The following is a 16,320-nucleotide window of genomic DNA, read 5'->3' on the forward strand; positions in this document are numbered from 1 at the left end:
CCCTGCTCACACGGTCTCTAAAAAAAATAATAACAATAATAATTGAATTAAAAATTCTAAATTAGGTAAGAAGGTGGTCTCTGATGGCTTATGAGAGATGCTAAAGCAAGAATTTGAAAGTGAATATTCCTTAATTTAAAAATATAGCTTAAACATATTAAATTAAACCTGAATATTTCCTTTAGGAAACACTAATGCAAATTTATTTTTTTTATTTTAAAAAAATTCTTTTTAACGTTTATTTTTGAGAGAGAGAGAGAGAGAGAGAGAGTGAGCGAGCGAGCATGAGCAGGGGAGAGGGAGACACAGAATATGAAGCAGGATCCAGGCTGCAACTCATGAGCTGAGTCATGAGATCATGACCTAAGCCAAAGCCGGACACTCAACCGAGTGAGCCACTCAGGCACCCCATCACTAATGCAAATTTAAAGATGGTAATCCAGTAATCTTTAAAATGATATGGCTGAAGAGCATTCACTATGCTAGACCCACTCAAATACATTTTGCAAGTGACCTGTTATGAAGAATGGCATCTCAGACTTAGAATCACCTACTTTTCCACAAGAAAAAAGGAGTACTTGCACCCACAAAAAATGTATCACTGAAATCTCATACTGAAATCATACTATATATTTTATACATTATTTCATTTGATTCTTAACAATTCCTAACAATTCTAAGATGTATGGTACCTGCTCCCTGTTTTGGGCCAGGGAGATGACTTATTTTTACACGTGAAGAAAGTCAGGCTTAGAGAAATTATATAAGTTGGTTATAGTTACTTACATAGCTCATAGTTACATCCATAGCTCCTAGTGTAACTAGGGGCTATGGACATACGTAAGATATCTGCTCTACAGGCTATGCAGTCTAGGTCTGGAGACATGAAATATGAAAACTCTAAAAGTACAGAAGATGTGTAAAAAAATATGGTAAACTGTAAAGTTAATAGTACAGATTTGTGTTTCTTAATATGCTAGAATTTCTAGAAATGGGGTCTGGAATCTTTAGGGTTGATTTTTTTTTTTTTAAATATTTATTTGTTTTTGAGACAGAGAAGGAGAGAGAGCAGGGGAGGGGCAGAGAGAGGGGGACAGAGGATCTGAAGCAGGCTCTGCGCTGACAGCAGAGAGCCTGATGTGGGGCTCAAACTCATGAACCGTGAGATCATGACCTGAGCCACCCAGGTGCCCCTGAACAGCTAATTCTTAATGCACATTTGTACATTCATCCTTCAGAATCACTGTATAAACAATATCCAGAATAACTTTAGGAAAGACAGGTCAAATTGACTCATTTTTCTCATTCAAATCTACCTATACTATTTTCTGGTTGTTTCCTTACATTCCTTCTAAGAACAATGAAAGAATTCAGTTTTAAATGGTACATAAAAAGTGGCGTTTACTAGAAATGATACCACTAGATCTAAACACTACCTATTTGAAATCCTAATTTATAAAAGTCATAACCAATTTCATGTTTTAGCAGCTATTACAGCAACTTACTAACCTAATACTTTGCGGACTATAAACAATGTACAAGGTCAAATTTATGAACAAATTGATAATCTAAATATTATACTGCCACCTAGTGCTCAATTTTAAAGTGACACAATCTCACTGTTAGGATTTGTGGAGGGGGGGGATCCCACAAAACAGTGCTATTAAAGCCTATAGTTTCATGGTAGAATTGACAAAGCTTTGCTTTAAAAATCGGCCTTATTTTAGAGATCAGTAACAATATCCTACAGATCACTGGTAAGATTAAACACCCAATGACAAATCAAAACACTTCCTATGTTTAAAATAAAAATCCTATAATTCTGGGAATGCAAGCTGGTGCAGCCATTCTGGAACACAGTATGGAGGTTCCTCAAAAAACTAAAAATAGAACTACCCTATGACCCAGCAATTGCACTACTAGGCATTTATCCACGGGATACAGGTGTGCTGTTTCAAAGGGACACATGCACCCCCATGTTTATAGCAACAATATCAACAGTAGCCAAAGTATGGAAAGAGCCCAAATGTCCATCAATGGATGAATGCATAAAGAAGATGTGGTATATATATATATATACACACACACACACACACATATATATACAATGGAGTATTACTCGGCAATCAAAAAGAATGAAATCTTGCCATTTGCAGCTGATCTCACATAATCTCAGTGGATGGAACTGGTGGGTATTATGCTAAGTGAAATTAGTCAGTTAAAGAAAGACAAACATCATATGACTTCACTCATATGAGGACTTTAAGAGACAAAACAGATGAAGATAAGGGAAGGGAAACAAAAATAATATAAAAACAGGGAGGGGAACAAAACATAAAAGACTCTTAAATATGGAGAACAAACAGAGGGTTACTGGGGGGGGGGTTGTGGGAGGGGGGATGGGCTAAATGGGTAAGGGGCACTAAAGAATCTACTCCTGAAATCATTGTTGCACTATATGCTAACTAATTTGGATGTAAATTTTAAAAAATGAAAAATAAAATTAAAAAAAATCCTATAATTCAAGTGGCACCTGGGTGGCACAGTCGATAGAGTGTCCAACTTCAGCCCAAGTCATGACCTCACAGTTTGTGAGTTCAAGCCCCACACTGGGCTCATTGCTGTCAGTGCAGAACCTACTTCAGGTCCTCTGTCCTTCTCTCTCTCTGCCTCTCCCCCACTCGTGCTCTCTCTCTCAAAAAAAAAAAAAAAAAAAAAAAAAATTAAAAAAATCCTATAATTCAAATAAAAGAGGAAAGTCAATTAGACAATTATTACATGCTAAACAGTATTTAAAATAGCCACAAAAGATTGGGAACCAGCTACAGGTGAAACTAAATACGACTTAAGTACTGAGGAAAAAAATTAAAGACAATGAATGTCTGACCAACTGTATTTTTCCAAAGATGGCAGCAATAATATATGTCATCAACATGTTCTTCTGAAACATGACCCTGTCTATGACACTGATTGGTGGTTGGTGTCTCTCTATTCCTTCCAATCTAGGTGGGCCCTATGACTATTCTGACCAATACAGAAGTGATCCTATGCCAGGCATAGCCCTTAACTACCTGAGTCCAGCTTCCACACTCTTGAAACACATGCTCTTAGGATATTTCTCTTGGAAATCAACCACCATGTATGAGATATGACTACTCTGAGATAACTGTGGAGAAATCCTAGAGCATGGCCTGTGTGGGGAGGCCAAAGAACAGAGAGGAGACAGAAATATAAGTGAAAAAGCCATCATGGAAGTGAATACTCTAGGTCCAATTGGTGCCATGTGGAAAGAAACAATGGCCCAGGTAAGTCCTTCCCAAACTACTGACCCATAAAACTATAAGCAAAAGAAAATGGTTACTATAAGCTACTAAGTTCTCCAATAGTTTGTTATGTAATCGAAACAGAAACTGGCTCCTGTAAGTACGATGTTTCTTTAAGAAAAACCTAAAACACTTTGGCATTGGTTTTGAGACTCAGTGGTGGGCCTCAAGGAGACTGAATGAAGGTTTAAAGGACAGTAAAAAAAAAAAAAAAAAAAAAAAAGTGTTGTTAGACACTGGAGAAAAAGCAGTTTTTATCCTATGAAATAAATATATTTTTTATTGCAAATTATTTCACTAAAAAAGGTGACAGTTGCAAGGGGTAATATATGCCTCCAAAGAGGACAGTTGAGCAGTATCTAGTCTTGAGTCGGAAATTAAGAGTAGCTGGGGGAACCTGGGTGGCTCAGTTGGTTGAGCATCTGACTCTTGGTTTTGGCTCAGGTCATGATCCCAGAGTCGTGGAATCAAGCCCTGCATCGCGCTCCATGCTGAGCTTAGAGCCTGCCTGGGATATTCTCTCTCTCTCTGCCCCTCTAACCCACTTGCATGCTTTCAAATAAATAAACAGAGGAGTTAGTGACAATGGGCTGCCCTAAGTTTTGAGCCAAATTAAATATTAGTTAAGTACAGAGTTGTCCAAAAACAATTCTAAGAGTTCCAGTTTCTAAAGTTGTCTGGTGATATTTAAACCCAACCTACTGTAAACATTTATTCAATAAATATGGTATAATCTAAAAAGTTTCAGACCAAGTAAAATGTTACAGTAAGCACATGCAAACCATGTAAACCAAGACAATTTATTAGGAGACACATGATGACAGCTGGATTTAAATCTCTATGAACACAAGTATGAAAAGAGCCACAAGTCTTATGCCCTTAGTGGATTGTAGAATATTTGCCTCACCTAATTTCTTCCCTATCTCCATAGCATAAGAGATAAAGGCAGAACTGAGCTGGCTGGCAACAAAGAGCATATGCCTTTAAGCCAGCAAGTTGGGGGTGCTTAGGTGGCTCAGTAGGTGGAGCATCCAACTCGTGATTTTGGCTCAGGTCATAATCCCAGGGTCCTGGGATCGAGCCTCACATCAGGTTCCATGCTGGGTGAGGGCCTGCTTGAGACTGTCTCTCTCTCCCTTTGCCCCTCTCCCCTGCTTATGCACTCTCTCTCAAAAAAAAAAAAAAAAAAAAATCATAAAAATTTAAAATAAATGAACAAGCAAGCTGATGCAAGTCTAATTAAATATATATAGAATCTAAATTTATTATGGATCTATGATAGTAATATATGTGTTTGTGTGTATCTGTTCATATGCACATGTTTTTTAAAATTTGACTCATGGTCTGCCATGTTCAGTTAAGCTCTTTTCAACATAATTTGATCATCTCTTCAGCAAAACAGAACTTTGTTAGCAGAGTCTTGCCTGCCCACCCTCATGGAATAGTTTCTTCACTTGCAGGACACACTGCAGGTTATATTACACATGCTACAAATATGCGAATGAGGCTAGTACCTTATATTTTAAAACAGGTGTTTGTTACGGTTTAGGTCAGAAAAACCAATTGTTACAAGAAGATATTTCTGTGTATATAAAGGAAGTTTATTAAGATTGTATTTTTTTTTTTTTTTTTAATTTTCAGGCTTTACAATTTAGCCTAGTTGCTTTAGTTAGGATAAAATATAGTAGTTCCAATGCTGGTGTTCAAGACTGATAATTAAACAAAACTAAAAGAAAATTAACTTCCTTTGGTTTAGATATAAGCAGAAAAATGCAAGTAAAAGTTTGTGATTTCAAGCATAAAAAAGCATGTAAGCCTTGTGAATCAGATCTTCCATCTCCAGTTGGTTAATCTCACCCAACTATATCTTGCTGGTCTGAAGCAGAAGTGAAGCAGATGGAAGGGCTGGAGATATAATGCAGTATTTCTGCACTACTTTTTAAATGGCTCTGTTTACGAGACCCAAGAAGCTGAAATTACCTTCAATCTTCTGTCTCACTGTTACATACTATCAGTTTGATCTTAATACTCTGGAATTAGAATGCTCTCATTTAACTTACAGGTTGGCAAACCTTTTCTGTAAAGGGCCATATAGTAAATATTTCAGGGTTTGTGGGTCAAGAGGCTAAACTGAGGATACTACATAGGTACTTCCATAAAGAGGAAAGACTCCACTGGTTTTTTACCGATGAAATTAAAAATATAAAAACTGAGGATAATTATTGTAATACAAATCTACTACTGAGAAAGAACAGCATTCTCTTTTGGGGTGAGAATATTTCACTTAACTGGAATCCAGTTCACGTTCTCTATCATCAAAATCAATTACAAATGTTATCTGTCAATGCTGTTAATAGGATTTTATGTATTTCATTTTTTTAAGTCTTTTTCACACACAGATAAGTACTGCCAAATACTGATATTAATCTGCAAGCATATGATTTTAATTGAGCATATTCACTGCCTGAAAGGCATTTATAGAATTTTATTACATTCTTCTGATATTTTGCCTTTTAACATGTCATTACATTGTAGATTAATCACTCCCAATTGAAAGTTAGGTGGAAGCTCCTTAATTGCAGAGTTAAATGGATTTGGAAATATGAAAATTTCCTCTGCACTTACATTCAGGTCTGGAAAATACTGATTAAAATACAGTCTGAGTTTTGAATATATACCTGCTGCAGATTTGTGTGGGAATGAAGACCCTACTTCCTGTTTTAACTTTGGACAGCAATGAAAGTATATAAAATACATTAAAGCAATTTGACGCCATTTGGGATTCAAATAATGTTAGCTGTTGTCCAAACTGACCTTACCTCAGTGTGATTTTAACATATCCGCACTGTTCTGCCTTCCAATTCTAGGTTGAATTCATTGTGAAATATTAGTAAGTCTGCAGCAAAAGCTAATTTCTAAAGCCATTCAGTGTTAAACAGCAGTGGCTGAAGGCAGTACTGGTTCAGAAAGATTTCAGCCTTGGCCCTGAGCTCAAAAACAATTACAAGAAAACTTTGCTGCAGCTAAGCTACCAAATTACTGTGTGGTGGGCAAGTCAAGATAGTCAGCTTCTATTTCTGACAAAGATTCAATGAAGTGATGACAGTTAAGTCCACGAGAGTGAATGAAGTTCACTACTGACCCTACTGATCAGTAACATGATAGATTCAAACCTTTTCTACCAAGTACCTGTTGATGAATACAATGAATAACTAGAAGCTTTAAAAACCTTACATTTTCACAATCTTTGTAAATCTGTCCACCTAAGACTTCTTCCACACGTATTTTTACCATCAATCAGTTATAATATATCTTAGCAGTTTCCACTTCAGGTTGTACTGAATTAGCATTCTTGTAATTTCTTTAAAACTAGTTTCTCCTGCAGTTTTTCCATGCAGATAATTCAAACTCTAGAAACTCTGCATTGACTCCTTGAATAAACAACTCAGCAGTATCAGTAACATCTACCTAGTCATCAGGAGTCTAGGAGAAACACTTGATATTTGCCTGGACTTTCATTGATTGACTATCGATGTTGTTCCCAACATCCTCAACTCTTCAAGCAACTGTTTTTCTGAGAAGCTGTTCATCTTAAATAAGTTTTCTCTGGACACATTTCTTCAACTACCACAATCAAACAAACATGAACTAATTAACTCATCATTAACTAATCGTTGACTTTCCCTGCATAAGCTACAAATAAGCCACTCAGAAACTTATTTTAGATGCAGCCTTATTTTTATTCTTTTATTTTTGTGAAGAAATTCTGCTGTGATGAGATAATCGACATTACATTTTCTAAATTTTCTGATCACTGTTTTACTGAATTGGCAGGATGAGTGCTTATGCCTAAGTTTCTTGTATCTATTAGCAGAGCTATCGTACCACTGAATAATAAACACAGAGCTTTGCCATCTTGATCAATAACAAAATAACCTACACTTCACTGTACCTTAAGGGCATGGCTTTCAAAGTTCACTTTTTTTCTTTCTGTTTTGACACGATGGGTATGCAATGGTAACAAAATAAAATGCTGCAGCATGGAGATAAACTTTGTACTCAAGATGCTGAGGAGTTTTAAGTGCATTCCTGGGATTTATAGTGCACTGGGCGGCAGTATGAAGTGATGAGAGCACCACATATGGTTTCTTTTGTAACTACAGAGTCCTACTGTCATCATGTGAAAGCAGTCATAGATAATATGTAACAAGCAAGTGTGGCTGTGTTCCAATAAAACTTTATGTATGGATACTGAAATTTGAATTTGATACTATTTTCGTATGCCTCCAAATGTTAGTATTCTTTTGACTGTTTTCAACCACTTAAAAATGTAAAAGCCATTCTTACCAGGCAGGTCATATATAAAACAGGCAGTGGGTCACAGTTTGCCAATCAGACTGAACTCATTTTATTACAAAAGCCAATACAGGGTAGAAATTTGGCTACGTGCGGACAGTAGAGCTACACTGCCACACTGAACTTGAGTTTCTCATCTCTACAATGAAGGTAATATTGGCGCTCACCTCAAAGGTTTCTCTGAGGATAAACTTAGTGAATATAGAAATCATTTTAAAAAAGTGCCCAGCATATATAAGTTGTTAATATTGCTTATTGAGAAGAATTCAACTATAAGTGGATTTCAGTTCCTGTTAGCAACTCTGTATGATTTAAGCCTCCCACTGGAGGTCTGAGGCAAGCAGGCTACATGGATGAATGTTACCGATATCCTCCAACACTATTCCACAGTATATCACCACCAATGTTTCTGTTATACATCCCATAATCCTACTAGCACTTTCATTTTTAAGCATTTCGAACTGCTAAGTATTACTCCTTTGTTTCAGTTGCTAAATACAACTCCACCATAAGAATATTCTAAAGTTCTGCTACATATCTGGGTAAGTAAGAAAGCAGGAACAAAATGAAAAATTGTAAGCAGTATTTTTTTTTAAATATATGAAATTTATTGTCAAATTGGTTTCCATACAACACCCAGTGCTCATCCCAAAAGATGCCCTCTTCAATACCCATCACCCACCCTCCCCTCCCTCCCACCCCCCATCAGCCCTCAGTTTGTTCTCATTTTTTAAGAATCTCCTATAAGCAGTATTTTTGACAATAACAATTTTATACTAGAAATTCTTAAGTCATTCTATTTAATGGGATCTATTAACTAAAAGGCCTTGAATGAGACTCAGTACAGCTATACCTTTACTACCCTGAAACAAATCATGTTTAAATATCTAAAAGCCACAAAAGTTGGATTAAATTTATTCATTATTTCATACACACAAGCGTCACCACTACCATCCCCAAACCCCATCAAATAGTTAAGACTAAGGACTCAGGAGACTATGGACTGAGGGCTTTTTCTTCTGGACGGGCTGTCTCAATTTTAAATGTTCCTTCATACCCCACGTTATGAAATATATGCATTCGTATAAACAATAAAATATGGTGTCTCTGATTTTACTCTTTTCTAATTCTTTTTGTTTGTTTTATAATAAATATGAATTACCTGTAGGGAAAAAAATCAAAATGTATTCATTAAAAGACACTTTGGGAAATACACAAAAGCAAAGTACCTAAAATAGTGATTTCAGTTAAAACCATAATAATTGCTCACCTACAACCAGGCCACATTCTGGACAGATCATATCACCAGCTCTGTAGTCCTCCACTAAAATCGCATCTGGATGGTTTGGACATGTGACTCTTGGAAGAGCATCCAAACTAAAAAAAAAAAAAAAAAAAAAAAAAATTGTTTTTATATCCTCCCAACCAACATGTAACAAAGTACTGTTCTAGGGGAAAAAAATGAGGGTTCTGAATACTTTTCCAATACTATCCATGTATAATACACTCAAGCGAAATCTTCAAAATAAATATCCCAGTTAGGTAATTTTTAATTCCAGCTAGTCATTAACAGATAGATTCCAGGGGAATTGTTTTTTCTAAGAACAGTAACTTATTTGCGGACATGGAAGGCTTTAAAAACCTAAAGGGAAAGCAAGTGTTTTTTTCTCTTCGTATAGGCTACTGAGATTTTTAAAAATCCTGATTAGCATAGAAATGACTAGCTACCATTTATAACCTGTGACATTTACATATAATCATCTGGATTGTGTGACTTATCACTTACTTCTCTGGTCAGAGAATACATTTCAAGTCTTGTTTTCTCCTACTTGCTGGATATTTTAGTAATAGATTTAGAATAGTACACACTGAACCTAATGGGTATGATAAAGGAGGGTGGTAGATATACCTCTGCTGAACTTAAGATCAATGATTTCATTTGGTCCAGAAACTGAGTTTGCTATATCACTCAAGAAATGGTTTCAAAAACTACTTTTTATTCTATTTGTCATAGTACTAATGTGCTTGATCATTTTATTTTGAAAATAAAGCAGTTTGCAGAAGACACACTAATCATAAAAGACAAAATAAAATCAGTTTTAGAAAGCAACAAAGGGGGCACCAGGCTGGCTCAGTCAGTAGAGCACGTATTTCTGGATCTCAGGGTTGTGAGTTCAAGCTCCACGTTGGGTGTAGAGCTCACTTAAAAAAGTAGTAATAAAACGGGGCACCTTGCTGGTTCAGCTGGTTAGGCATCTGACTTTTTTTTTAATGTTTTATTTTATTTTTGAGAGAGAGAGAGAGAGACAGAGCACAAGTTGGGGAGAGGCAGAGAGAGAGAGACACAGAATCCGAAACAGGCTCCAGGCTCCGAGCTGTCAGCACAGAGCCCAATGCAGGGCTTGAACCCATGAACTGCAAAATCATGACCTGACTTGAAGTCAGACGCGTAACCGACTGAGCCACCCAGGCACCGTGAGGCATCCGATTCTTGATTTGGCTCAGGTTCATGGGATACAGCCCAGTGTAGGGCTCTGTGCTGACAGCATGGAGCCTACTTAGGAGTCTCTCTCTCTCCCTCTGCCCCTCCCCAGGTAGAGCGTGCTTTCTCTCAGAAAAAAATCAATAAACATTTTTTAACAAGATATAAAATAATATAAAAAGCAACAAAAATATTTAACATGGATTTATTAATTATACACAATTATAAATGTTTGGTATTGGGGCACCTGGGTGGCTCCGTTGGTTGAATGACTGTCTTGATTTCGGCTCACATCATTATCTCAGTCATGGGATCAAACCCTGGGTCGAGCTCTGTGCTGAGTTTGGAGCCTGCTTAAGATTCTCCCTCTCCCCCTCAGCTCCTCTATCCGGCTCGCGTGTGCACGCTCGCGCACTCTCTCTCAAAAAGAAAAAAAAAAGGGGCGCCTGGGTGGCGCAGTCGGTTGAGCGTCCGACTTCAGCCAGGTCGCGATCTCGCGGTCCGTGAGTTCGAGCCCCGCGTCGGGCTCTGGGCTGATGGCTCGGAGCCTGGAGCCTGTTTCCGATTCTGTGTCTCCCTCTCTCTCTGCCCCTCCCCTGTTCATGCTCTGTCTCTCTCTGTCCCAAAAATAAATAAACGTTGAAAAAAAAAAAAAGAAAAAAAAAAAGAACATGAACTCTGTAGGGGCACCTGTTTGGCTCAGTTGGAAGAATGTGCAACTCTTGATATCAGGTTTGTGAGTTCAAGCCCCATGTTGGGTATAGAGATTACTTAAATAAATATTTGGTATTATGCAAAATAAGCCCTCTTTAAACGTTCACTTGAAATACTACAATACAAGCTTATGTTATAGCCATCACAAATATACATTCAGAAGACATCATCGACCATTCTTACAGTAGTAAGTAGGTATTTGTGGTTTTGGATAAATTTCTAATGTCAGCAAACACAAATTGGAAAGTTAACTCTCAACACAGGTGATTCCCACTGAAAAAGTGATAAAATAATCCACGTTCCCAAAATGTATATATTTAAGTTAACCAGAACATGTCTTGGATCTTTTCAGTGGGAAAATGGGGAAATAGAGAACTGGAGATTTGCTTTATAGTCACACTCATTCCATAAATTCCTATTAGGAAAATATTCTAATACATTATAACAAATAAATTAAGAACTTAGTATAAATTATGAAAAACTATGTTGAAACAAAGGAAAATGTTAGAATAACAGTAATTACAAATGGGCAGCCATATGGCACATGTCACACAACTATAAGGACTAATATAGTTTTTGCTATTAAAAAGTAGAATTATCTTCTTGTCTATAAGTATATAAATGATATGTAAACACCTCAAAAATATGCCAAAAAAAAAAAAAAACAGATATGCTAAGTGAAAAGAGTAAGGTAGGGATTTTATACAAAACTGGACAAAGTATGAATTACAGTTTTTGCAATCACAAAGATGACTCTCAAAATGTTGTTCAAAAGAAACTAGACAGAGAAGAAAATATAAGCCATTTATATAAACCTTAAAGTGGGCAAAACAAATCTATGGAGTTAGAAGTTGGGATGTGGTTATCTTTGGGAAAGGGTAATGACTGAGGGCACAAGGAGGCTTCCAGGGTGCGAGTCGTATTTAATTTCTTGACCTGGGTGGTAGCTATGTGTGTGTGCTCATTTTCCAACTAAACTGTGCACTTAAAATGTGTGTACTAACTTCATGAAAAAAGGTAAAAAGCAAGGTAGTGAACAGTATTTACAACATCCTTTGGGGGAAGAAGAGAGGTTAGCGCTACATGCATATGTTTGTTAAACCTCAGAATCATTAGGAAAACACCAAGAAACTGGTCACAGTGGCTGCTCTGAGGGAGAATGAGATGGCTGAGAGGGAAGAAAAGAAACTGCTTTTCACTTTTCGTCTTGTTTTTGTACTATTTGTGTTACCGATCCAAAATAAAATGAATCACGACAAACTAGTCAACTTTCGATCAGAATACCCACAAGAGTGATGTAAAAGAGGAACCACAAGAGTGGGGTGGTGGGGGAAGTAAGAGAGAGAAACGAAAGGAAAGGAATGGTGTAAACAACCAAACACCAATGACATTAAAATCATTTAAAGGACCTAAGAAACCACTTAAATCCAAATCTCACTTTATAGCTGTCACTTATTGGGAGTCCACTGTGTGTCTAATGCCATAAATATATCAGTACTCTTCACAGCAACCCTGCAAAATAAGCATATTTCCCTTCCAAAGATTACGATCAGAGAACGATTAGCCTGAAATCACAGACTAAGTAGTGCAGTTTAGACCTGAACTCACATTCGTGCTCTTCTCTGTGAAAACATCAGGCGGTTTCATAACCTAGTAACTGTACATCTTCCTCAGGGGCGGGGAACAAAGCTAAAGGCAGAAATACTAACACTTAACCTTTGTTCTCACTGGTAGAAAAACTTCAGAGACAGACAACTGCAATGACACACATATTTAAAACCTAGACATCTCCAGAAAAAAAATTCATTTCAAAGATTATTTTTTAACAAAGCAAGGAGAAAAAACTCACACAAAGCAAAATTCTTTTGGTAAAGAATCTATCACGTGAATTTACTATATTTAAAGTTGCAACACTTCTTACAATTTCCTGTCCTATCGTATGGAAAAGCTGTGCCCAAATATCACATTTACCTTTCAGATCTATCGCCACGAGAGAATATAAGTCATATTTAGATGTCTTTGGGAAACTGAAGTTTTCCACTTACCTACAAGGAAGCGTTTCCCAACAGAGCCACACCCAGACAGAATGATTGAGCATTCAATCATAAAATTACAATCAGTAAACAAGAGTGTCAGTGGCTTTAAGAGTTGTTTCCAGGTTGTTTTAGCTAACACTGCCTCCCCAACACCTTTTCTAAAACTACAGTAACATAAAGTAGTAAGTCTTAGCAGTTACACAAAACGGCCTGGACTTCAGCTTACTATTTTGTGATAATGGCTTTCATCAGGAACTCAATTCCACAGAAGATAACAAGTTCAGAAAATTATGCCACAGTTGCCTCTCAGAAGCTACAGAATTTGATACTGTACTTAATTTGAATTTGTACTTAATTTGATACTTTTAATACATTATGAGTTAACTAGGGACCAACTGTGTGATAACAGAAAACAGATAAGAGATTCTACACTTTGTTCGAACACTAACCTTGGAAAAGTCAACCTTGGCATGACTCAGTTTACATTTATGCAAAAATACTAATATCTACCTCTTAGTGATCATGAGAGATATAATTAGGGTCTACAAGCATTTTTCTGATCACAGGATTAAAGGCTGTCTCTAAGGGCAGTGCAAGCATTTCCTGTAGATAGGAATACATCACATTTTAAAAACATATTAGACAGTGACTTCCCAACATATGCAAGTAATTTTCTGCAAGCAAGATTTTCTTCGGGAGTAAGCAGAAGACATTTGTAGAAAAATAAACCTCTTAGAAGGAAACCTATCAACTCTTGGTAAATGCCCTAGCTTCCATTTCAGAAGGCCTCTGGGATGGTAACCAGTTTCCACCAGGCTTACCAATGCTGACGTCCCTAACTTTCTAGCTGTCAGATCGATAGGGGCCTGGGACTAACCCCTTCTCGCCCTTTGGAAAGGATCGCGGGCTGGTTGAGCCACAGCTGGAAAAGCAAGCGTAGGAAAAATTAACAAGAAAAAAGACGGGTTAAAATACCCCCCCAAAAGATGCGAAGCCAGGGTTGGGAACACAGGGGCCCCCACAGGGTTGGTGTCTGGGTGAGAAAACAAGTCAGGACTGTGGAGTGGTAACGCAGACGGCTCGGTACCCCCTGCGACACCCCTGACAGCACTGCCGTCTGGAAGTGCCTTTGTCCGGGTCGGCCAGCCAGTCCGCCGCCTCTCCCCGCACCTCCGGGGCGCTCTGCCCGACGCGGCAGCCCCGGCAGCAGCCTAGCAACCCTGGCACTCCCCGCCCGCCCCTCACTTCGCCCGGCTCGGCCGGACATACTAACCGGCTGGTAGACGCCATCTTCACGGCCACTGCGGTCCCAGCTAGAAGCCACAACAAACGCACCAAGAACAGGAAGAGATTGTGGCGACAAGACGCTCGGAGACGGCCTTTTATAGGCGAGTCACCCACGCAGTCGTAACAGGGCGCGGCTACGGGTCGGGAGAAAGGCCAAGAAAAGTGAGATCCTGTACGCCACGTGCTTTGCGTTTTTTTAGTTTCGTATTCCGTTTCTGTGATATGCTATGGTGCTGAGCCAATCGACGAAACTACCCAGGAAAATTCTCAAGGGAACTCAGCAAACGGGGTACACCAGAGATACCCTCAGCCTGCTGATGTGAAACACAAAGACAACTCGGCCTGCGTGGTGGGGGCAAAGCCCACATTCCCGAGGGCTAACCATCCCCCTCCCAGTGGGGAATCAGTTACTCCAGTTTGAACGCATTTCTTACTGGCCCGGACGGGTGATTCCACTAAGGAATTTGAAATAAAGAGCGAAATTCACTTAGGTCAGCCAGAACAGGTGTCAATTCAGGCAAGCTGTGACTTCTTAGGCACGTTCCTTCTCCTCTCGGTACAAGGGGTAATAGTATCTGCTTTACATACCCCTTTAGAGTTGGCAGGAGATGAAACAAAACCTTGTAAGAACACTCCGCACCCCTGAGACAGGGAGATGTGAGCCCTATCCTAATTTATTTTCACGGCCTTTGCAAATTTGGCTGTTAGCTGAAGTACAGAGAACTTAGTAGAACGTTTGATACCTCAAAAGTTCCTTAGATTTATTAATTAGCCAAACTAACCTCAGAATAGTAATAATAATAACAACACTACCACCAATCTGCTGAAAATAAACCACCCTTGTCCCTGTGGGAATCAGAAGAAAAGGGTGCTCCAGGTTTCTATGGGGATGAGGACTTGGAATATAGTGGCTGCTTTGTTCATTTGGACATGGGACTTAAATGCCACTGAGCCCTCGTTGTTTCTTGAAAGATGGGCAAGACTCGCTTTCTTAGAAAGAACAAGGGGTGTAAGAAGCAGAAGTTTAGGAAATGAAATCTGGCTGGAGACAGGATAGTTTTGTTTTGTCTCATTTCCTTCAGTCTTCCTGTGTGTAATTCTGTTTTTAAAAACATGACTGTACTTTGGCTGGTGGCGGGGCGGGGGGGGGGGGGGTGGGGTGGAGGTGGGGGTTCCCCCTTAATATCTGGAAAAGTTTCAAAAATGTCCTTTCATTTCAGCTGTGCCCAGTGCAACCAGAAAAGGGCTTGGGGGTGCTCCACCCCAAAGGGGCAGGAAGTTTTCATAGGTAGAGAACCTTGACTTGGGAGAGGAAGACGGAGAGGAGGAAGAAGAGGACAACTAGGCACCTCTGGAAGATCAAGAATAAGGACCTACGCAGGCACCTGGGTGGCTCAGTGGTTGAGCGTCCGACTTCGGCTCAGGTGATGATCTCACCGTTCGTGAGTTTGAACCCTGCATCGGACTCTGTGCTGACGATCAGAGCCCAGAGCCTGCTTCGGATTCTGTGTCTCCCTCTGTCTCTGCCCCTCCCCGGCTCACACTCTGTCTCTCTGTGTCTCTCAAAAATAAATAAATGTTAATTAAAAAATTTAGAAAAAAAAGGAAGAAGGACCTACCACCTAATGATTTATGGTAGGAATTCAGTAATGTTTCTAAAAGGAAGAAATCAGAGAAGTTGAAACCCTAGAGCAAGAAAGCTGGGCAACCTGTTAAATTACTCCTACCTCACCTGGAGAGTCTCTTATCTGTCATAACCTAGTTAGGATTTCTTTTATATTAAAATAGAAACCATTTAGGTGAGCCATTCCTTTTTTGTTGTTAGTACAGCATTGGCAATTTATACAGCATTTGCATCAACAGTTATCCCATTTCATCTTTGCATCTGATAGTGAGATTAAAAAACAAAACACACACACACACACACACACACACACACACACACACACACACTCTCACAGTTAGGGTTTCATCACATAGGAATTAACGACCCAGACTAGAATTTAACAAAACTTCTGGTTTGTTAATATCATCATTTTTATTTAACTTAAACATGTGAATGAATTAAGTAAGATAATTCACTCAAATCAATTATTTAAATCAACTCATCTTTTTTTTTTAA

The 16,320-nt window shown here is 38.6% G+C and overlaps 1 protein-coding gene across 1 annotated transcript in view; it reads right to left on the reverse strand.

Annotated features, from left to right (window-relative positions):
* Positions 1-16,320, reverse strand: part of GTF2B (general transcription factor IIB) — a 49,308-nt gene that overhangs the window by 18,249 nt on the left and 14,739 nt on the right. The window contains exons 3-4 of the mRNA XM_019837386.2: positions 14,185-14,332; positions 8,950-9,056 (exon numbers count right to left, since the gene is read on the reverse strand). Coding sequence (XP_019692945.1) covers positions 8,950-9,056; positions 14,185-14,201 — 124 coding nt within the window. The 5' untranslated portion in view covers positions 14,202-14,332. The remainder of the gene's footprint in view (positions 1-8,949; positions 9,057-14,184; positions 14,333-16,320) is intronic.

The sequence above is a fragment of the Felis catus genome, chromosome C1 (genome assembly GCF_018350175.1).
Source record: "Felis catus isolate Fca126 chromosome C1, F.catus_Fca126_mat1.0, whole genome shotgun sequence".
NCBI classification, from domain to species: Eukaryota; Metazoa; Chordata; class Mammalia; order Carnivora; family Felidae; genus Felis; species Felis catus.